The 25407-nt window shown below is 40.1% G+C and overlaps 1 protein-coding gene across 1 annotated transcript; it reads right to left on the minus strand.

Annotated features, from left to right (window-relative positions):
- Positions 1-685: 685 nt before the first annotated feature.
- On the minus strand, positions 686-25190 carry LOC141244073 (complement C1q subcomponent subunit B-like). The gene is made up of 3 exons (XM_073668971.1): positions 25013-25190; positions 2446-2616; positions 686-2375 (listed from the first exon to the last, which is right to left on the minus strand). Exons 1-3 carry the CDS (start codon positions 25080-25082, stop codon positions 1786-1788), a joined length of 831 nt encoding a protein of 276 aa, XP_073525072.1. The 5' UTR covers positions 25083-25190; the 3' UTR covers positions 686-1785.
- Positions 25191-25407: the final 217 nt, after the last annotated feature.

The raw sequence follows: 25407 nt of genomic DNA on the forward strand, positions 1-25407 counted from the left end.
CACTCAGACCGCGGCCAGACTGGAGGAATCACACTCAGACCGCGGCCGGACTGGAGGAATCACACTCAGACCGCGGCCAGACTGGAGGAATTACACTCAGACCGCGGCCAGACTGGAGGAATTACACTCAGACTGCGGCTGGACTGGAGGAATTACACTCAGACCGCGGCCAGACTGGAGGAATTACACTCAGACTGCGGCCAGACTGGTGGAATTACACTCAGACTGCGGCCAGACTGGAGGAATCACACTCAGACCGCGGCCGGACTGGAGGAATCACACTCAGACCGCGGCCGGACTGGAGGAATCACACTCAGACCGCGGCCGGACTGGAGGAATCACACTCAGACCGCGGCCAGACTGGAGGAATTACACTCAGACCGCGAAAGAGATGGAGGAATCACACTCAGACCGCAGCCGGACTGGAGGAATTACACTCAGACCGCAGCCGGACTGGAGGAATCACACTCAGACCGCGGCCGGACTGGAGGAATTACACTCAGACCGCGGCCAGACTGGTGGAATTACACTCAGACCGCGAAAGAGATGGAGGAATCACACTCAGACCGCGGCCGGACTGGAGGAATTACACTCAGACCGCGGCCAGACTGGTGGAATTACACTCAGACCGCGAAAGAGATGGAGGAATCACACTCAGACCGCGGCCGGACTGGAGGAATTACACTTAGGATGCAGACAGATTTTATTTACAATATTAAGCTGCGACATCCTGGTCATTGCCCATGAAGCGCGGGGCTCACATGATAGGTGGAGTATGGACACCGGATGATGGGGTCATACAGACAGGATGGAGCTCATGTGATGGGTGGAGTATGGACACCGGATGATGGGGTCATACAGACAGGACGGTGCTCATGTGATGGGTGGAGTATGGACACCGGATGATGGGGTCATACAGACAGGATGGAGCTCACATGATAGGTGGAGTATGGACACTGGATGATGGGGTCATACAGACAGGACGGAGCTCATGTGATGGGTGGAGTATGGACACTGGATGATGGGGTCATACAGACAGGACGGAGCTCATGTGATGGGTGGAGTATGGACACCGGATGATGGGGTCATACAGACAGGACGGAGCTCACATGATAGGTGGAGTATGGACACCGGATGATGGGGTCATACAGACAGGACGGAGCTCATGTGATGGGTGGAGTACGGACACTGGATGATGGGGTCATACAGACAGGACGGAGCTCATGTGATGGGTGGAGTATGGACACCGGATGATGGGGTCATACAGACAGGACGGAGCTCATGTGATTGGTGGTGTATGGACACTGGATGATGGGGTCATACAGACAGGACGGAGCTCATGTGATGGGTGGAGTATGGACACTGGATGATGGGGTCATACAGACAGGACGGAGCTCATGTGATGGGTGGAGTACGGACACTGGATGATGGGGTAATACAGACAGGATGGAGCTCACGTGATGGGTGGAGTATGGACACTGGATGATGGGGTCATACAGACAGGACGGAGGTCAGATGATGGGTGGAGTATGGACACCGGATGATGGGGTCATACAGACAGGACGGGTCACATGTATGTAGTCCAGTGCCCTGTATGTGTCCGGAGCCTGGGGCTCACATGGGTGGAGCACGGACACTGGAGCCTTGGAGGGAAGAGGAGGGGTACGCAGTAAATGGTATAAGTGTAAAGGCAGGCGCAAGCAGTTGGCGCTCACATGACAGTAGCAATGCAGATTGCTTAGTTCTTTGGCAGTAGAGAATCAGAAGACTTCCTCCTTGTCAATCTTATGACTCTGGGAAGAGCAGAAAGCCGGAGAATATAGTGTCTGCCCCTTCGGTGCCCAGCAGGTGGTTCTTCTCAGTGGGCTCCAGCCACACAGACTCATCCTTGCTGACCTTCAGAACAACGCTACCAGTGGTGGTCTGGAAGACGTTGAGGACCTGGTCACAGAAGAGGACCACCGTTTCCTTGTCACTGACGTTAGCGTTGGGGTTGAATCGGCCTTTGACGATGTGGATGCAGAGGTGTCCCCTGGACGAGGCGTGGTATGTGAAGTAGTAGAGGCCAGGGTACTTACAGGTGAACTTTCCAGTGCGGACATCATACTGATTACTTATGTTGATGATCTCTGTATCAAAGCGAATGGGCTGATCCTTTCGTGGATTCCCCATCGTGGTCTTCTTCACTGAGAAAGCAGACTGCACCTCCGTCTTGTAGACTCCAGATTCTCCTTTTAGGCCTTTTAGACCTCTGGGTCCTGAATGACCTGGAGGACCCGTTGGCCCTTTTGGCCCCACTTTTCCGGGGTTTCCGGGCTGACCCATATCTCCTCTGTATTCTTCTTCTTTCCAGTCAATGAAAGTTCCAGGAGGTCCTGATGCAGAGGAGACATTAGATCAGGAGGGGACGTCACCCCAGAATCCCGCCCTGCACCACTGACTTACCCTGGTCTCCCTTCTCCCCATTGCCTCCGTCCTGCCCATCAGCACCAGGCGTTCCAGGGATTCCCGGTAGCCCTGGCATTCGAGCTTGGCAGCTCTGCGACTGACATAAGGGAAGGGAGAGGATGATGATGCAGAAGAAGAAGGGCGCAGCTCCGGGGAACATGCTGCCACCTGGAAGAATAAACGGCACGGATTAGCATGGTACCAGTGTGACGGCAACGTGTGCACAATTATCTGTCTATGGGGACTGTGCAGTATATATATATATATATATGTATATATATATATATATATATATATATGTGTGTGTGAGTGTAAACTCTATATACAGGGGGATCTCAATAAATTAGAGTATCATCAAAAAGTGAATTTATTTCAATTCTTCAATACAAAAGTGAAGCTGCTATATTATATAGAGTCATTACACACAGAGGGATCTATTATATAGAGTCATTACACACAGAGGGATCTATTATATAGAGTCATTACACACAGAGGGATCTATTATATAGAGTCATTACACACAGAGGGATCTATTATATAGAGTCATTACACGCAGAGGGATCTATTATATAGAGTCATTACACACAGAGTGATCTATTATATAGAGTCATTACACACAGAGGGATCTATTATATAGAGTCATTACACACAGAGTGATCTATTATATAGTCATTACAGACAGAGGGATCTATTATAGAGAGTCATTACACACAGAGTGATCTATTATATAGAGTCATTACACACAGAGGGATCTATTATATAGAGTCATTACACACAGAGTGATCTATTATATAGAGTCATTACACACAGAGTGATCTATTATATAGAGTCATTACACACAGAGGGATCTATTATATAGAGTCATTACACACAGAGTGATCTATTATATAGAGTCATTACACACAGAGTGATCTATTATATAGAGTCATTACACACAGGGATCTATTATATAGAGTCATTACACACAGAGTGATCTATTATATAGAGTCATTACACGCAGAGGGATCTATTATATACAGTCATTACACACAGAGGGATCTATTATATAGAGTCATTACACACAGAGTGATCTATTATATAGAGTCATTACACGCAGAGGGATCTATTATATACAGTCATTACACACAGAGGGATCTATTATATAGAGTCATTACACAGAGTGATCTATTATATAGAGTCATTACACACAGGGATCTATTATATAGAGTCATTACACACAGAGTGATCTATTATATAGAGTCATTACACGCAGAGGGATCTATTATATAGAGTCATTACACACAGAGTGATCTATTATATAGAGTCATTACAGACAGAAGGATCTATTATATAGAGTCATTACACACAGAGTGATCTATTATATAGAGTCATTACACGCAGAGGGATCTATTATATAGAGTCATTACACACAGAGTGATCTATTATATAGAGTCATTACACACAGAGGGATCTATTATATAGAGTCATTACACGCAGAGGGATCTATTATATAGAGTCATTACACACAGTGATCTATTATATAGAGTCATTATACACAGAGGGATCTATTATATAGAGTCATTACACACAGAGCGATCTATTATATTGCATCATTACACGCAGAGGGATCTATTATATAGAGTCATTACACACAGAGGGATCTATTATATAGAGTCATTACACACAGAGTGATCTATTATATAGAGTCATTACACACAGAGTGATCTATTATATAGAGTCATTACACACAGAGTGATCTATTATATAGAGTAATTACACACAGGGATCTATTATATAGAGTCATTACACACAGAGTGATCTAATATATAGAGTCATTACACGCAGAGGGATCTATTATATACAGTCATTACACACAGAGGGATCTATTATATAGAGTCATTACACACAGAGTGATCTATTATATAGAGTCATTACACACAGGGATCTATTATATAGAGTCATTACACACAGAGTGATCTATTATATAGAGTCATTACACGCAGAGGGATCTATTATATAGAGTCATTACACACAGAGTGATCTATTATATAGAGTCATTACACACAGAGTGATCTATAATATAGAGTCATTACACACAGAGGGATCTATTCTATAGAGTAATTATACGCAGAGGGATCTATTATATAGAGTCATTACACACAGAGGGATCTATTATATAGAGTCATTACACACAGAGTGATCTATTATATAGAGTCATTACACACAGAGTGATCTATTATATAGAGTCATTACACACAGGGATCTATTAAATAGAGTTATTACACACAGAGTGATCTATTATATAGAGTCATTACACACAGGGATCTATTATATAGAGTCATTGCACACAGAGTGATATATTATATAGAGTCATTACACGCAGAGGGATCTATTATATAGAGTCATTACACACAGAGTGATCTATTATATAGAGTCATTACAGACAGAAGGATCTATTATATAGAGTCATTACACACAGAGTGATCTATTATATAGAGTCATTACACGCAGAGAGATCTATTATATAGAGTCATTACACACAGAGTGATCTATTATATAGAGTCACTACACGCAGAGGGATCTATTATATAAAGTCATTACACACAGAGTGATCTATTATATAGAGTCATTACACACAGAGGGATCTATTATATAGAGTCATTACACGCAGAGGGATCTATTATATAGAGTCATTACACACAGAGTGATCTATTATATAGAGTCATTACACACAGAGGGATCTACTATATAGAGTCATTACACACAGAGGGATCTATTATATAGAGTCATTACACACAGAGCGATCTATTATATAGAGTCATTACACACAGAGTGATCTATTATATAGAGTCATTACACACAGTGATCTATTATATAGAGTCATTACAGACAGAGGGAGCTATTATATAGAGTCATTAAACGCAGAGGGATCTATTATATAGTCATTACACGCAGAAGGATCTATTATATAGAGTCATTACACACAGAGGGATCTATTATATAGAGTCATTACACACAGAGTGATCTACTATATAGAGTCATTACACACAGAGGGATCTATTATATAGACTCATTACAGAGAGGGATCTATTATATAGAGTCATTACACACAGAGGGATCTATTATATAGAGTCATTACACACAGAAGGATCTATTATATAGAGTCATTACACGCAGAGGAATCTATTATATAGAGTCATTACACACAGAGGGATCTACTATATAGAGCCATTACACACAGAGGAATCTATTATATAGAGTCATTACACACAGAGGGATCTATTATATAGAGTAATTACACACAGAGCGATCTATTATATAGAGTCATTACACACAGAGGGATCTATTATATAGAGTCATTACACACAGAGGGATCTATTATTATATAGAGTCATTACACACAGAGTGATCTATTATATAGAGTAATTACACACAGAGGGATCTATTATATAGAGTCATTACACACAGAGGGATCTATTATATTGAGTCATTACACACAGAGGGATCTATTATATAGAGACATTACACACAGAGGGATCTATTATATAGAGTCATTACACGCAGAGGGATCTATTATATAGAGTCATTACACCCAGAGGGATCTATTATATAGAGTCATTACACAGAGAGGGATCTATTATATAGAGTCATTACACGCAGAGGGATCTATTCTATAGAGTAATTACACACAGAGGGATCTATTATATAGAGTCATTACGCACAGAGGGATCTATTATATAGAGTCATTACACACAGAGTGATCTATTATATAGAGTCATTACACACAGAGGGATCTACTATATAGAGTCATTACACGCAGAGGGATCTATTACATAGAGTCATTAGACACAGAGTGATCTATTATATAGAGTCATTACACACAGAGGGATCTATTATATAGAGTCATTACACACAGAGGGATCTATTATATAGAGTCATTACACACAGAGCGATCTATTATATACAGTCATTACACACAGAGGGATCTATTATATAGAGTCATTACACACAGTGATCTATTATATAGAGTCATTACACACAGAGGGATCTATTATATAGAGTCATTACACACAGAGGGATCTATTATATAGAGTCATTACAGACAGAGGGAGCTATTATATAGAGTCATTACACACAGAGGGATCTATTATATAGAGTCATTACACACAGAGGGATCTATTATATAGACTCATTACACAGAGGGATCTATTATATAGAGTCATTACACACAGAGGGATCTATTATATAGAGTCATTACACACAGAAGGATCTATTATATAGAGTCATTACACGCAGAGGAATCTATTATATAGAGTCATTACACACAGAGGGATCTACTATATAGAGCCATTACACACAGAGGAATCTATTATATAGAGTCATTACACACAGAGGGATCTATTATATAGAGTCATTACACACAGAGCGATCTATTATATAGAGTCATTACACACAGAGGGATCTATTATATAGAGTCATTACACACAGAGGGATCTATTATTATATAGAGTCATTACACACAGAGTGATCTATTATATAGAGTAATTACACACAGAGGGATCTATTATATAGAGTCATTACACACAGAGGGATCTATAATATAGAGTCATTACACACAGAGGGATCTATTATATAGAGACATTACACACAGAGGGATCTATTATATAGAGTCATTACACGCAGAGGGATCTATTATATAGAGTCATTACACCCAGAGGGATCTATTATATAGAGTCATTACACAGAGAGGGATCTATTATATAGAGTCATTACACGCAGAGGGATCTATTCTATAGAGTAATTATACGCAGAGGGATCTATTATATAGAGTCATTACACACAGAGGGATCTATTATATAGAGTCATTACACACAGAGGGATCTATTATATAGAGACATTACACACAGAGCGATCTATTATATAGAGTCATTACACACAGAGGGATCTATTATATAGAGTCATTACACACAGAGGGATCTATTATATAGAGTCATTACACACAGAGGGATCTATTATATAGAGTCATTACACACAGAGGGATCTATTATATATAGTCATTACACACAGAGGGATCTATTATATAGAGTCATTACACACAGAGTGATCTATTATATAGAGTCATTACACACAGGGATCTATTAAATAGAGTTATTACACACAGAGTGATCTATTATATAGAGTCATTACACGCAGAGGGATCTATTATATACAGTCATTACACACAGAGGGATCTATTATATAGAGTCATTACACACAGAGTGATCTATTATATAGAGTCATTACACACAGGGATCTATTATATAGAGTCATTGCACACAGAGTGATATATTATATAGAGTCATTACACGCAGAGGGATCTATTATATAGAGTCATTACAGACAGAAGGATCTATTATATAGAGTCATTACACACAGAGGGATCTATTATATAGAGTCATTACACACAGAGGGATCTATTACATATAGTCATTACACACAGAGGGATCTATTATATAGAGTCATTACACACAGAGTGATCTATTATATAGAGTCATTACACACAGGGATCTATTAAATAGAGTTATTACACACAGAGTGATCTATTATATAGAGTCATTACACGCAGAGGGATCTATTATATACAGTCATTACACACAGAGGGATCTATTATATAGAGTCATTACACACAGAGTGATCTATTATATAGAGTCATTACACACAGGGATCTATTATATAGAGTCATTGCACACAGAGTGATATATTATATAGAGTCATTACACGCAGAGGGATCTATTATATAGAGTCATTACAGACAGAAGGATCTATTATATAGAGTCATTACACACAGAGTGATCTATTATATAGAGTCATTACACGCAGAGAGATCTATTATATAGAGTCATTACACACAGAGTGATCTATTATATAGAGTCATTACACACAGAGGGATCTATTATATAGAGTCATTACACACAGAGCGATCTACAATATAGAGTCATTACACACAGAGCGATCTATTATATAGAGTCATTACACACAGAGGGATCTATTATATACAGTCATTACACGCAGAGGGATCTATTATATAGAGTCATTACACACAGAGGGATCTATTATATAGAGTCATTACACACAGAGGGATCTATTATATAGAGTCATTACACACAGAGGGATCTATTATATAGAGTCATTACACGCAGAGGGATCTATTATATAGAGTCATTACAGACAGAAGGATCTATTATATAGAGTCATTACACACAGAGTGATCTATTATATAGAGTCATTACACGCAGAGAGATCTATTATATAGAGTCATTACACACAGAGTGATCTATTATATAGAGTCATTACACGCAGAGGGATCTATTATATAGAGTCATTACACACAGAGTGATCTATTATATAGAGTCATTACACACAGAGTGATCTATTATATAGAGTCATTACATGCAGAGAGATCTATTATATAGAGTCATTACACACAGAGTGATCTATTATATAGAGTCATTACACGCAGAGGGATCTATTATATAGAGTCATTACACACAGAGTGATATATTATATAGAGTCATTACACACAGAGGGATCTATTATATAGAGTCATTACACACAGAGTGATCTATTATATAGAGTCATTACACAGAGGGATCTATTATATAGAGTCATTACACACAGAGGGATCTATTATATAGAGTCATTACACACAGAGCGATCTATTATATAGAGTCATTACACACAGAGGGATCTATTATATAGAGTCATTACACACAGTGATCTATTATATAGAGTCATTACAGACAGAGGGAGCTATTATATAGAGTCATTACACACAGAGGGATCTATTATATACAGTCATTACACACAGAGGGATCTATTATATAGACTTATTACACAGAGGGATCTATTATATAGAGTCATTACACACAGAGGGATCTATTATATAGAGTCATTACACACAGAAGGATCTATTATATAGAGTCATTACACGCAGAGGAATCTATTATATAGAGTCATTACACACAGAGGGATCTACTATATAGAGCCATTACACACAGAGGAATCTATTATATAGAGTCATTACACACAGAGCAATCTATTATATAGAGTCATTACACACAGAGGGATCTATTATATAGAGTCATTACACACAGAGGGATCTATTATTATATAGAGTCATTACACACAGAGTGATCTATTATATAGAGTAATTACACACAGAGGGATCTATTATATAGAGTCATTACACACAGAGGGATCTATTATATAGAGTCATTACACACAGAGGGATCTATTATATAGAGACATTACACACAGAGGGATCTATTATATAGAGTCATTACACGCAGAGGGATCTATTATATAGAGTCATTACACCCAGAGGGATCTATTATATAGAGTCATTACACAGAGAGGAATCTATTCTATAGAGGCATTACACGCAGAGGGATCTATTCTATGGAGTAATTACACACAGAGGGATCTATTATATAGAGTCATTACGCACAGAGGGATCTATTATATAGAGTCATTACACACAGAGTGATCTACTATATAGAGTCATTACACACAGAGGGATCTATTATATAGAGTCATTACACGCAGAGGGATCTATTATATAGAGTCATTACACACAGAGTGATCTATTATATAGAGTCATTACACACAGAGGGATCTATTATATAGAGTCATTACACACAGAGGGATCTATTATATAGAGTCATTACACACAGAGCGATCTATTATATAGAGTCATTACACACAGAGGGATCTATTATATAGAGTCATTACACACAGTGATCTATTACATAGAGTCATTACACACAGAGGGATCTATTATATAGAGTCATTACACACAGAGGGATCTATTATATAGAGTCATTACAGACAGAGGGAGCTATTATATAGAGTCATTACACACAGAGGGATCTATTATATAGAGTCATTACACACAGAGGGATCTATTATATAGACTCATTACACAGAGGGATCTATTATATAGAGTCATTACACACAGAGGGATCTATTATATAGAGTCATTACACACAGAAGGATCTATTATATAGAGTCATTACACGCAGAGGAATCTATTATATAGAGTCATTACACACAGAGGGATCTATTATATAGAGTCATTACACACAGAGGGATCTACTATATAGAGCCATTACACACAGAGGAATCTATTATATAGAGTCATTACACACAGAGGGATCTATTATATAGAGTCATTACACACAGAGCGATCTATTATATAGAGTCATTACACACAGAGGGATCTATTATATAGAGTCATTACACACAGAGGGATCTATTATTATATAGAGTCATTACACACAGAGTGATCTATTATATAGAGTAATTACACACAGAGGGATCTATTATATAGAGTCATTACACACAGAGGGATCTATTATATAGAGTCATTACACACAGAGGGATCTATTATATAGAGACATTACACACAGAGGGATCTATTATATAGAGTCATTACACGCAGAGGGATCTATTATATAGAGTCATTACACCCAGAGGGATCTATTATATAGAGTCATTACACAGAGAGGGATCTATTCTATAGAGTCATTACACGCAGAGGGATCTATTCTATAGAGTCATTACACGCAGAGGGATCTATTATATAGAGTCATTACACACAGAGGGATCTATTATATAGAGTCATTACACACAGAGGGATCTATTATATAGAGTCATTACACACAGAGGGATCTATTATATAGAGTCATTACACACAGAGCGATCTATTATATAGAGTCATTACACACAGAGGGATCTATTATATAGAGTCATTACACACAGAGGGATCTATTATATAGAGTCATTAGACACAGAGGGATCTATTATATAGAGTCATTACACACAGAGGGATCTATTATATATAGTCATTACACACAGAGGGATCTATTATATAGAGTCATTACACACAGAGGGATCTATTATATAGAGTCATTACACACAGAGGGATCTATTATATATAGTCATTACACACAGAGGGATCTATTATATAGAGTCATTACACGCAGAGGAATCTATTATATAGAGTCATTACACACAGAGGGATCCATTATATAGAGTCATTACACGCAGAGGGATCTATTATATAGAGTCATTACACGCAGAGGGATCTATTATATAGAGTCATTACACGCAAGGGATCTATTATATAGAGTCATTACACGCAGAGGGATCTATTATATAGAGTCATTACACGCAGAGGGATCTATTATATAGAGTCATTACACGCAGAGGGATCTATTCTATAGAGTCATTACACGCAGAGGGATCTATTCTATAGAGTCATTACACGCAGAGGGATCTATTCTATGGAGTCATTACACGCAGAGGGATCTATTCTATAGAGTCATTACACACAGAGGGATCTATTATATAGAGTCATTACACGCAGAGGGATCTATTCTATAGAGTCATTACACGCAGAGGGATCTATTCTATAGAGTCATTACACACAGAGGGATCTATTATATAGAGTCATTCCACACAGAGGGGTCTATTATATAGAGTCATTCCACACAGAGGGATCTATTATATAGAGTCATTCCACACAGAGGGATCTATTATATAGAGTCATTCCACACAGAGGGATCTATTATATAGAGTCATTCCACACAGAGGGATCTATTATATAGAGTCATTCCACGCAGCGCGATCTATTATATAGAGTCATTACACACAGAGGGATCTATTATATAGAATCATTCCACGCAGCGCGATCTATTATATAGAGTCATTACACACAGAGGGATCCATTATATAGAGCCATTACACACAGAGGGATCTATTATAAAGAGTCATTCCACGCAGCGCGATCTATTATATAGAGTCGTTACACGCAGAGGGATCTATTATATAGAGTCATTACACGCAGAGGGATCTATTCTATAGAGTCACTACACGCAGAGGGATCTATTCTATAGAGTCATTACACGCAGAGGGATCTATTATATAGAGTCATAACACGCAGAGGGATCTATTATATAGAGTCATTACACGCAGAGGGATCTATTATATAGAGTCATTACACGCAGAGGGATCTATTATATAGAGTCATTACAGGCAGAGGGATCTATTATATAGAGTCATTACACGCAGAGGGATCTATTATATAGAGTCATTACACGCAGAGGGATCTATTATATAGAGTCATTACACGCAGAGGGATCCATTATATAGAGTCATTACAAGCAGAGGGATCCATTATACAGAGTCATTACACGCAGAGGGATCTATTATATAGAGTCATTACACGCAGAGGGATCTATTATATAGAGTCATTACATGCAGAGGGATCTATTATATAGAGTCATTACACACAGAGGGATCTATTATATAGAGTCATTACACACAGAGGGATCTATTATATAGAGTCATTACACACAGAGGGATCTAAAATATAGAGTCATTACACACACAGAGGGATCTATTATATAGAGTCATTACACACAGAGGGATCTATTATATAGAGTCATTACACGCAGAGGGATCTATTATATAGAGTCATTCCACACAGAGGGATCTATTATATAGAGTCATTCCACGCAGAGGGATCTATTATATAGAGTCATTCCACACAGAGGGATCTATTATATAGAGTCATTCCACACAGAGGGATCTATTATATAGAGTCATTCCACGCAGAGGGATCTATTATATAGAGTCATTCCACACAGAGGGATCTATTATATAGAGTCATTCCACGCAGAGGGATCTATTATATAGAGTCATTCCACACAGAGGGATCTATTATATAGAGTCATTCCACACAGAGGGATCTATTATATAGAGTCATTCCACACAGAGGGATCTATTATATAGAGTCATTCCACACAGAGGGATCTATTATATAGAGTCATTCCACACAGAGGAATCTATCATATAGAGTCATTCCACACAGAGGGATCTATTATATAGAGTCATTCCACGCAGCGCGATCTATTATATAGAGTCATTACACACAGAGGGATCTATTATATAAAGCCATTACACACAGAGGGATCTATTATAAAGTGTCATTACACTCACAGGGATCTATTATATAGAGCCATTACACGCAGAGGGATCTATTATGTAGAGTCATTACACACAGAGGGATCTATTATATAGAGTCATTACACACAGTGATCTATTATATAGAGTCATTACAGACAGAAGGAGCTATTATATAGAGTCATTACACACAGAGGGATCTATTATATAGAGTCATTACACACAGAGGGATCTATTATATAGACTCATTACACAGAGGGATCTATTATATAGAGTCATTACACACAGAGGGATCTATTATATAGAGTCATTACACACAGAGGGATCTATTATATAGAGTCATTACTCGCAGAGGAATCTATTATATAGAGTCATTACACACAGAGGGATCTACTATATAGAGCCATTACACACAGAGGAATCTATTATATAGAGTAATTACACACAGAGGGATCTATTATAAAGAGTCATTACACACAGAGCGATCTATTATATAGAGTCATTACACACAGAGGGATCTATTATATAGAGTCATTACACACAGAGGGATCTATTATATAGAGTCATTACACACAGAGGGATCTACTATATATAGTCATTACACACAGAGGGATCTATTATATAGAGTCTTACACACAGAGGGATCTATTATATAGAGACATTACACGCAGAGGGATCTATTATATAGAGTCATTACACACAGAGGGATCTATTATATATAGTCATTACACACAGAGGGATCTATTATATAGAGTCATTACACGCAGAGGGATCTATTATATAGAGTCATTACAGGCAGAGGGATCTATTATATAGAGTCATTACAGGCAGAGGGATATATTATGTAGAGTCATTACACGCAGAGGGATCTATTATATAGAGTCATTACACGCAGAGGGATCTATTCTATAGAGTCATTACACGCAGAGGGATCTATTCTATAGAGTCATTACACGCAGAGGGATCTATTCTATAGAGTCATTACTCGCAGAGGGATCTATTCTATAGAGTCATTACACGCAGAGGGATCTATTCTATAGAGTCATTACACGCAGAGGGATCTATTCTATAGAGGCATTACACGCAAAGGGATCTATTATATAGAGTCATTCCACACAGAGGGATCTATTATATAGAGTCATTCCACACAGAGGGGTCTATTATAAAGAGTCATTCCACACAGAGGGATCTATTATATAGAGTCATTACACACAGAGGGATCTATTATATAGAGTCATTCCACACAGAGGGATCTATTATATAGAGTCATTCCACGCAGAGGGATCTATTATATAGAGTCATTCCACACAGAGGGATCTATTATATAGAGTCATTCCACACAGTGATCTATTATATAGAGTCATTACACACAGAGCCATCTATTATATAGAGTCATTACACACAGAGCGATCTATTATATAGAGTCATTACACACAGAGGGATCTATTATATAGAATCATTCCACGCAGCGCGATCTATTATATAGAGTCATTATACACAGAGGGATCTATTATATAGAGTCATTACACACAGAGGGATCTATTATATAGAGTCATTACACACAGAGTGATCTATTATATAGTGTCATTACACACAGAGGGATCTATTATATAGAGTCATTACACACAGAGCGATCTATTATATAGAGTCATTACACACTGAGTGATCTATTATATAGAGTCATTACACACAGAGTGATCTATTATATAGTGTCATTATACACAGAGGGATCTATTATATAGAGTCATTACACACAGAGGGATCTATTATATAGAGTCATTACACACAGAGGGATCTATTATATAGAGTCATTACAGGCAGAGGGATCTATTATATAGAGTCATTACAGGCAGAGGGATCTATTATATAGAGTCATTACACACAAAGGGATCTATTATATAGAGTCATTACACACAGAGGGATCTATTATATAGAGTCATTACAGGCAGAGGGATCTATTATATAGAGTCATTACACACAGAGGGATCTATTATATAGAGTCATTCCACACAGAGGGATCTATTATATAGAGTCATTCCATGCAGAGGGATCTATTATATAGAGTCATTCCACACAGAGGGATCTATTATATAGAGTCATTCCACACAGAGGGATCTATTATATAGAGTCATTCCACACAGAGGGATCTATTATATAGAGTCATTCCACACAGAGGGATCTATTATATAGAGTCATTCCACACAGAGGGATCTATTATATAGAGTCATTCCACACAGAGGGATCTATTATATAGAGTCATTCCACACAGAGGGATCTATTATATAGAGTCATTCCACGCAGCGCGATCTATTATATAGAGTCATTACACACAGAGGGATCTATTATATAAAGCCATTACACACAGAGGGATCTATTATAAAGAGTCATTACACTCACAGGGATCTATTATATAGAGCCATTACGCGCAGAGGGAACTATTATATAGAGTCATTACACACAGAGGGATCTATTATATAGAGTCATTACACACAGTGATCTATTATATATAGTCATTACACACTGAGGGATCTATTATATAGAGTCATTACACACAGAGGGATCTATTATATAGACTCATTACACAGAGCGATCTATTATATAGACTCATTACACAGAGGGATCTATTATATAGAGTCATTACACACAGAGGGATCTATTATATAGAGTCATTACACACAGAGGGATCTATTATATAGAGTCATTACTCGCAGAGGAATCTATTATATAGAGTCATTACACACAGAGGGATCTACTATATAGATCCATTACACACAGAGGAATCTATTATATAGAGTAATTACACACAGAGGGATCTATTATAAAGAGTCATTACACACAGAGCGATCTATTATATAGAGTCATTACACACAGAGGGATCTATTATATAGAGTCATTACACACAGAGGGATCTATTATATAGAGTCATTACACACAGAGGGATCTACTATATATAGTCATTACACACAGAGGGATCTATTATATAGAGTCTTACACACAGAGGGATCTATTATGTAGAGACATTACACGCAGAGGGATCTATTATATAGAGTCATTACACACAGAGGGATCTATTATATATAGTCATTACACACAGAGGGATCTATTATATAGAGTCATTACACGCAGAGGGATCTATTATATAGAGTCATTACAGGCAGAGGGATCTATTATATAGAGTCATTACAGGCAGAGGGATCTATTATATAGAGTCATTACACGCAGAGGGATCTATTCTATAGAGTCATTACACGCAGAGGGATCTATTCTATAGAGTCATTACACGCAGAGGGATCTATTCTATAGAGTCATTACACGCAGAGGGATCTATTCTATAGAGTCATTACTCGCAGAGGGATCTATTCTATAGAGTCATTACACGCAGAGGGATCTATTCTATAGAGTCATTACACGCAGAGGGATCTATTCTATAGAGTCATTACACGCAGAGGGATCTATTATATAGAGTCATTCCACACAGAGGGATCTATTATATAGAGTCATTCCACACAGAGGGGTCTATTATATAGAGTCATTCCACACAGAGGGATCTATTATATAGAGTCATTACACACAGAGGGATCTATTATATAGAGTCATTCCACACAGAGGGATCTATTATATAGAGTCATTCCACACAGAGGGATCTATTATATAGAGTCATTCCACGCAGAGGGATCTATTATATCGAGTCATTACACACAGAGGGATCTATAATATAGAGTCATTACACACAGAGTGATCTATTATATAGAGTCATTACACACAGAGCCATCTATTATATAGAGTCATTACACACAGAGGGATCTATTATATAGAATCATTCCACGCAGCGCGATCTATTATATAGTGTCATTATACACAGAGGGATCTATTATATAGAGTCATTACACACAGAGGGATCTATTATATAGAGTCATTACACACAGAGTGATCTATTATATAGTGTCATTACACACAGAGGGATCTATTATATAGAGTCATTACACACAGAGCGATCTATTATATAGAGTCATTACACACTGAGTGATCTATTATATAGAGTCATTACACACAGAGTGATCTATTATATAGTGTCATTATACACAGAGGGATCTATTATATAGAGTCATTACACACAGAGGGATCTATTATATAGAGTCATTACACACAGAGGGATCTATTATATAGAGTCATTACAGGCAGAGGGATCTATTATATAGAGTCATTACAGGCAGAGGGATCTATTATATAGAGTCATTACACACAGAGGGATCTATTATATAGAGTCATTACACACAGAGGGATCTATTATATAGAGTCATTACAGGCAGAGGGATCTATTATATAGAGTCATTACACACAGAGGGATCTATTATATAGAGTCATTACACACAGAGGGATCTATTATATAGAGTCATTACACGCAGAGGGATCTATTATATAGAGTCATTACAGGCAGAGGAATCTATTATATAGAGTCATTACACACAGAGGGATCTATTATATAGAGTCATTACACACAGAGGGATCTATTATATAGAGTCATTACACACAGAGGGATCTATTATATAGAGTCATTACACACAGAGGGATCTATTATATAGAGTCATTACACACAGAGGGATCTATTATATAGAGTCATTACACACAGAGGGATCTATTATATAGAGTCATTACACACAGAGGGATCTATTCTATAGAGTCATTACACGCAGAGGGATGTATTCTATAGAGTCATTACACGCAGAGGGATCTATTATATAGAGTCATTCCACACAGAGGGATCTATTATATAGAGTCATTCCACACAGAGGGGTCTATTATATAGAGTCATTCCACACAGAGGGATCTATTATATAGAGTCATTACACACAGAGGGATCTATTATATAGAGTCATTCCACACAGAGGGATCTATTATATAGAGTCATTCCACACAGAGGGATCTATTATATAGAGTCATTCCACGCAGAGGGATCTATTATATAGAGTCATTACACACAGAGGGATCTATAATATAGAGTCATTACAAACAGAGTGATCTATTATATAGAGTCATTACACACAGAGCCATCTATTATATAGAGTCATTACACACAGAGCGATCTATTATATAGAGTCATTACACACAGAGGGATCTATTATATAGAGTCATTACACACAGAGGGATCTATTATATAGAGTCATTACACACAGAGGGATCTATTATATAGAATCATTCCACGCAGCGCGATCTATTATATAGAGTCATTATACACAGAGGGATCTATTATATAGAGTCATTACACACAGAGGGATCTATTATATAGAGTCATTACACACAGAGTGATCTATTATATAGTGTCATTACACACAGAGGGATCTATTATATAGAGTCATTACACACAGAGCGATCTATTATATAGAGTCATTACACACTGAGTGATCTATTATATAGAGTCATTACACAGAGGGATCTATTATATAGAGTCATTACACACAGAGGGATCTATTATATAGAGTCATTACAGGCAGAGGGATCTATTATATAGAGTCATTACAGGCAGAGGGATCTATTATATAGAGTCATTACACACAGAGGGATCTATTATATAGAGTCATTACACACAGAGGGATCTATTATATAGAGTCATTACAGGCAGAGGGATCTATTATATAGAGTCATTACACACAGAGGGATCTATTATATAGAGTCATTACAGGCAGAGGGATCTATTATATAGAGTCATTACAGGCAGAGGGATCTATTATATAGAGTCATTACACCCAGAGGGATCTATTATATAGAGTCATTACACACAGAGGGATCTATTATATAGAGTCATTACACACAGAGGGATCTATTATATAGAGTCATTACACACAGAGGGATCTATTATATAGAGTCATTACACACAGAGGGATCTATTATATAGAGTCATTACACACAGAGCGATCTATTATATAGAGTCATTACACACAGAGGGATCTATTATATAGAGTCATTACACACAGAGCGATCTATTATATAGAGTCATTACACACAGAGGGATCTATTATATAGAGTCATTACACACAGAGGGATCTATTATATAGAGTCATTACACACAGAGAGATCTATTATATAGAGTCATTACACACAGAGGGATCTATTATATAGAGTCATTACACACAGAGGGATCTATTATATAGAGTCATTACACACAGAGGGATCTATTATATAGAGTCATTACACACAGAGAGATCTATTATATAGAGTCATTACACACAGAGCGATCTATTATATAGAGTCATTACACACAGAGGGATCTATTTCAGCCATTGAAAACACAAAAGTCATTATCTCAGTAAATTAGAATACTTTATAACAACAGGTTTGATTGTGGAGCCTACTGAAACAGACTAAGGGACTTTTGCAGGTGTTTTTTGTTAATTATGAAAAATAATAACAATAATCTTCATCGATAATGAAAAAAATAGTCATTTTTAATGTGTTTTTTTTTTTTAAATAATAAAGATCACAAACCAGCAAAAAGTGTTTTTTTTTTCAGAAGAAGCCAGAGAGAGAAAATGCTCCAAAACCGCAGAGTTCAGCAGAGTCTTCAGAGCTCAGAGAGCGGAGACCTCATGGAGTCACATCCACTCTGCTTGGACATTTAGACCTTGTTCACATGTAGCGTAAATGCCGCGTGTTTTTTGTGGCTTCTCTTGCACAAAATTCTGCTGTTTAACTGTCTAAGCAAAGGGGATGTGATTTCATGAGAAGGGCGCCCCCTGTGGTCTGAAAACGCCGGTGAACGCTGCGGTTTTGGTGCTTTTTTCTCTCTCGTCTTCTTGTGGAGCCTAAAAAAAAAAACGCAGGTAAAAAACTGCAGAAACTTTATTAAGAATCAAAGCTTTTCTGTATATAAAAAACACATTAAAAAGGCGTCTTCACATCTGCACCAGAATCGCATCAAATAAGGGAGAAGATGGTTATTGTGGAGTCTGGTGCGGATCCTGCAGTATTTCTGCACCGTGTGAACACGGCCACAGACGCCGGATGTCGTATAGTGACGCCACATAGAGATGAGAAAGATCTGGCGGCTCCGACTGCGAATGAAGGAGAAAGAAATAATCCGAGAGATGAGCCGGACGCACAGAGGACGTCGCTGCGGCCCGGGGGGATCAGCAGCCGCCGGGGGCTCCGGGAGGTGAGAGATTCACGGCCTACGTCCACCCGCCGGGGACCAGAGACCCAGGAACCATCCGCCCGTCTCTAGACTCATCTGTCCTGGACACAGTGGACAGTCCTGGATTCTACGCCCTGCAGTCTCGAGCGTCTGCTGTGTGTCCCTCACTGCTAGCGCCCCTCTGACAACTCCTCCTGCCAGGCGCATGGCCAAAAGTTACCACGGGCGCAATACACACGCCACATGATCTGACCCTCTTTCTTTTCTTCAAAATTTGGGCGGTCTGACACAGCACCCACTAGACACACACTAGACACACATGCACAGAACACACACTAGACACACATGCACAGAACACACACTAGACACACATGCACAGAACACACACTGGACACACATGCACAGAACACACACTGGACACACATGCACAGCACACACACTAGACACACATGCACAGAACACACACTGGACACACATGCACAGCACACACACTGGACACACATGCACAGCACACACACTAGACACACATGCACAGAACACACACTAGACACACATGCACAGCACACACACTAGACACACATGCACAGCATACACAGGACACACATTAGACGCACATGCACAGCACACACACTAGACACACATGCACAGCATACACAGGGCACACACTAGACACACATGCACAGCACACACACATGCACAGAACACACACTAGACACACATGCACAGCACACACACATGCACAGCACACACACTAGACACACATACTCAGGACACACATTAGACGCACATGCACAGCACACACACTAGACACACATGCACAGCATACACAGGGCACACACTAGACACACATGCACAGCACACACACATGCACAGCACACACACTAGACACACATACTCAGGACACACATTAGACACACATGCACAGAACACACACTAGACACACATGCACAGCATACACAGGACACACATTAGACGCACATGCACAGCACACACACTAGACACACATGCACAGCACACACAGGGCACACACTAGACACACATGCACAGCATACACACATGCACAGCACACACACTAGACACACATGCACAGCATACACAGGGCACACACTAGACACACATGCACAGCACACACACATGCACAGCACACACACTAGACACACATGCACAGCATACACAGGACACACACTAGACGCACATGCACAGCACACACACTAGACACACATGCACAGCATACACAGGGCACACACTAGACACACATGCACAGCACACACACATGCACAGAACACACACTAGACACACATGCACAGCATACACAGGACACACATTAGACGCACATGCACAGCACACACACTAGACACACATGCACAGCACACACAGGGCACACACTAGACACACATGCACAGCACACACATGCACATCATACACAGGACACACATTAGACACACATGCACAGCACACACACTAGACACACATGCACAGCATACACAGGACACACACTAGACACACATGCACAGCACACACACTAGACACACATGCACAGCACACACAGGACACACACTAGACACACACTAGACACACATGCACAGCACACACACATGCACAGCATACACAGGACACACATTAGACGCACATGCACAGCACACACACTAGACACACATGCACAGCATACACAGGACACACACTAGACACACATGCACAGCACACACACTAGACACACATGCACAGCACACACAGGACACACACTAGACACACACTAGACACACATGCACAGCACACACACTAGACACACATGCACAGCAGACACAGGACACACACTAGACACACATGCACAGCACACACACTAGACACACATGCACAGCACACACACTAGACACACATGCACAGCACACACAGGACACACACTAGACACACATGCACAGCACACACACTAGACACACATGCACAGCACACACACTAGACACACATGCACAGCAAACACAGCACACACACTAAACACACATGCACAGCACACACACCAGACACATGCACAGCATACACAGGACACACACTAGACACACATGCACAGCACACACTAGACACACATGCACAGCACACACTAGACACACATGCACAGCATGCACACTAGACACACATGCACAGCATACACAGGACACACACTAGACACACATGCACAGCACACACACTAGACACACATGCACAGCATAAACAGGGCACACACTAGACACACATGCACAGCACACACACATGCACAGCATACACAGGACACACATGCACAGAACACACACTAGACACACATGCACAGAACACACACATGCACAGCATACACAGGACACACATGCACAGAACACACACTAGACACACATGCACAGAACACACACTAGACACACATGCACAGCACACACACTAGACACACATACACAGCACACACACTGGACACACATGCACAGCACACACACTAGACACACATGCACAGCATACACAGGGCACACACTAGACACACATGCACAGCACACACACTAGACACACATGCACAGCATACACAGGGCACACACTAGACACACATGCACAGCACACACACATGCACAGCATACACAGGGCACACATTAGACGCACATGCACAGCACACACACATGCATAGCACACACACTAGACACACATGCACAGCATACACAGGACACACACTAGACACACAGGCACAGCACACACACTAGACACACATGCACAGCACACACAGGACACACACTAGACACACACTAGACACACATGCACAGCACACACACTAGACACACATGCACAGCACACACAGGACACACACTAGACACACATGCACAGCACACACACTAGACACACATGCACAGCACACACACTAGACACACATGCACAGCAAACACAGCACACACACTAAACACACATGTACAGCACACACACCAGACACATGCACAGCATACACAGGACACACACTAGACACACATGCACAGCACACACTAGACACACATGCACAGCACACACTAGACACACATGCACAGCATGCACACTAGACACACATGCACAGCATACACAGGACACACACTAGACACACATGCACAGCACACACACATGCACAGCATACACAGGACACACATGCACAGCACACACACTAGACACACATGCACAGCATACACAGGACTCACACTAGACACACATGCACAGCACACACATATGCACAGCATACACACTAGACACACATGCACAGCATACACAGGACTCACACTAGACACACATGCACAGCACACACATATGCACAGCATACACAGGACACACATTAGACACACATGCACAGCACACACACATGCACAGCACACACACTAGACACACATGCACAGCATACACAGGACACACACTAGACACAAGCATGCACAGCACACACACTAGACACACATGCACAGCACACACAGGACACACACTAAACACACATGCACAGCACACACAGTAGACACACATGCACAGCACACACACTAGACACACATTCTCAGCAGACACAGCACACACACATTCTCAGCACGCACAGCACACACATTAGACACACATGCACAGCACACACACTAGACACCCATGCACAGCATACACAGGACACACACTAGATACACATGCACAGCACACACACTAGACACCCATGCACAGCATACACAGGACACACACTAGATACACATGCACAGCACACACACTAGACACACATGCACAGCACACACAGGACACACACTAGACACACATGCACAGCAAACACAGGACACACACTAGACACACATGCACAGGACACACACTAGACACACATGCACAGCACACACAGGACACACACTAGACACACATGCACAGCACACACACTAGACACACATGTCACATGCACAGCACACACACTAGACACACATTCTCAGCAGACACAGCACACACATTAGACACACATTCTCAGCACACACATTAGACACACATTCACAGCACACACATTAGACACACATGCACAGCACACACATTAGACATACATTCACAGCACACACACATTCACAGCACACACATTAGACACACATGCACAGCACACACATTAGACACACATGCACAACACACACATTAGACACACATGCACAGCATACACACACACTAGTCAGCACTCTGCAGGTTAGATATTACTGTTTCTCGGTGGTAGCGCTCCCCTGATAAACCTCTCATGTTCCCGATGAGGGGCTCCTCATTATGGTGGGCTCATTCCCAGCATTTCTGTATTCTGTGAAACCTCGGATGAATTGGACACATATGCTTTTATGGCACAGTTTCCCTCACCGCACCGCTAATTATCTGCTCTCTAATATAGAGGAACAAGAAGTGGGGTCTGACAGTTGCCAGCAGGGATCCAGGGATCTCAGCACCCCACATGCCCTTCTTATGGTGGGGACTGGGACCCCACAGAGAAGTAGCCCTTACCTTGCTGTCTGGACCTTGTGGCGAGGTTCGGAGAAGTTGTGAATCTGGATGAACATGAGCCTGAGAACATACCGAAAGCAGAAGTGTCAGCGGAGCCAGGGACGGGCGGAGGGGGCGCTCAGGACTTCCTCGAGATCTCCGCTTCCTCTTCACCCACAGCCAAAGAAAAGGGATGAATCAGATCTGGTGCTTCTAAAAATGAGACGGGGACTTTTAGGATTGCTACTTCCTGTAGGTGGCGCTAGAGTTCTAGTCTCTTCCCCTCTGTCAGGCAAAATGTATTTTTGTCCTAGTTTTAAAAATGTTGACAGGACAGCCAGAGATGTCTTAAATCTCAATCCCTGTTCACTTGGAAGGGACCTCCATAGAAATCTACTCTTGCTTCCCCCAAACAA

The sequence above is a fragment of the Phyllobates terribilis genome, unplaced genomic scaffold (assembly GCF_046119375.1).
Source record: "Phyllobates terribilis strain yellow unplaced genomic scaffold, ASM4611937v1 Scaffold_1296__1_contigs__length_332817, whole genome shotgun sequence".
Classification (NCBI taxonomy): Eukaryota; Metazoa; Chordata; class Amphibia; order Anura; family Dendrobatidae; genus Phyllobates; species Phyllobates terribilis.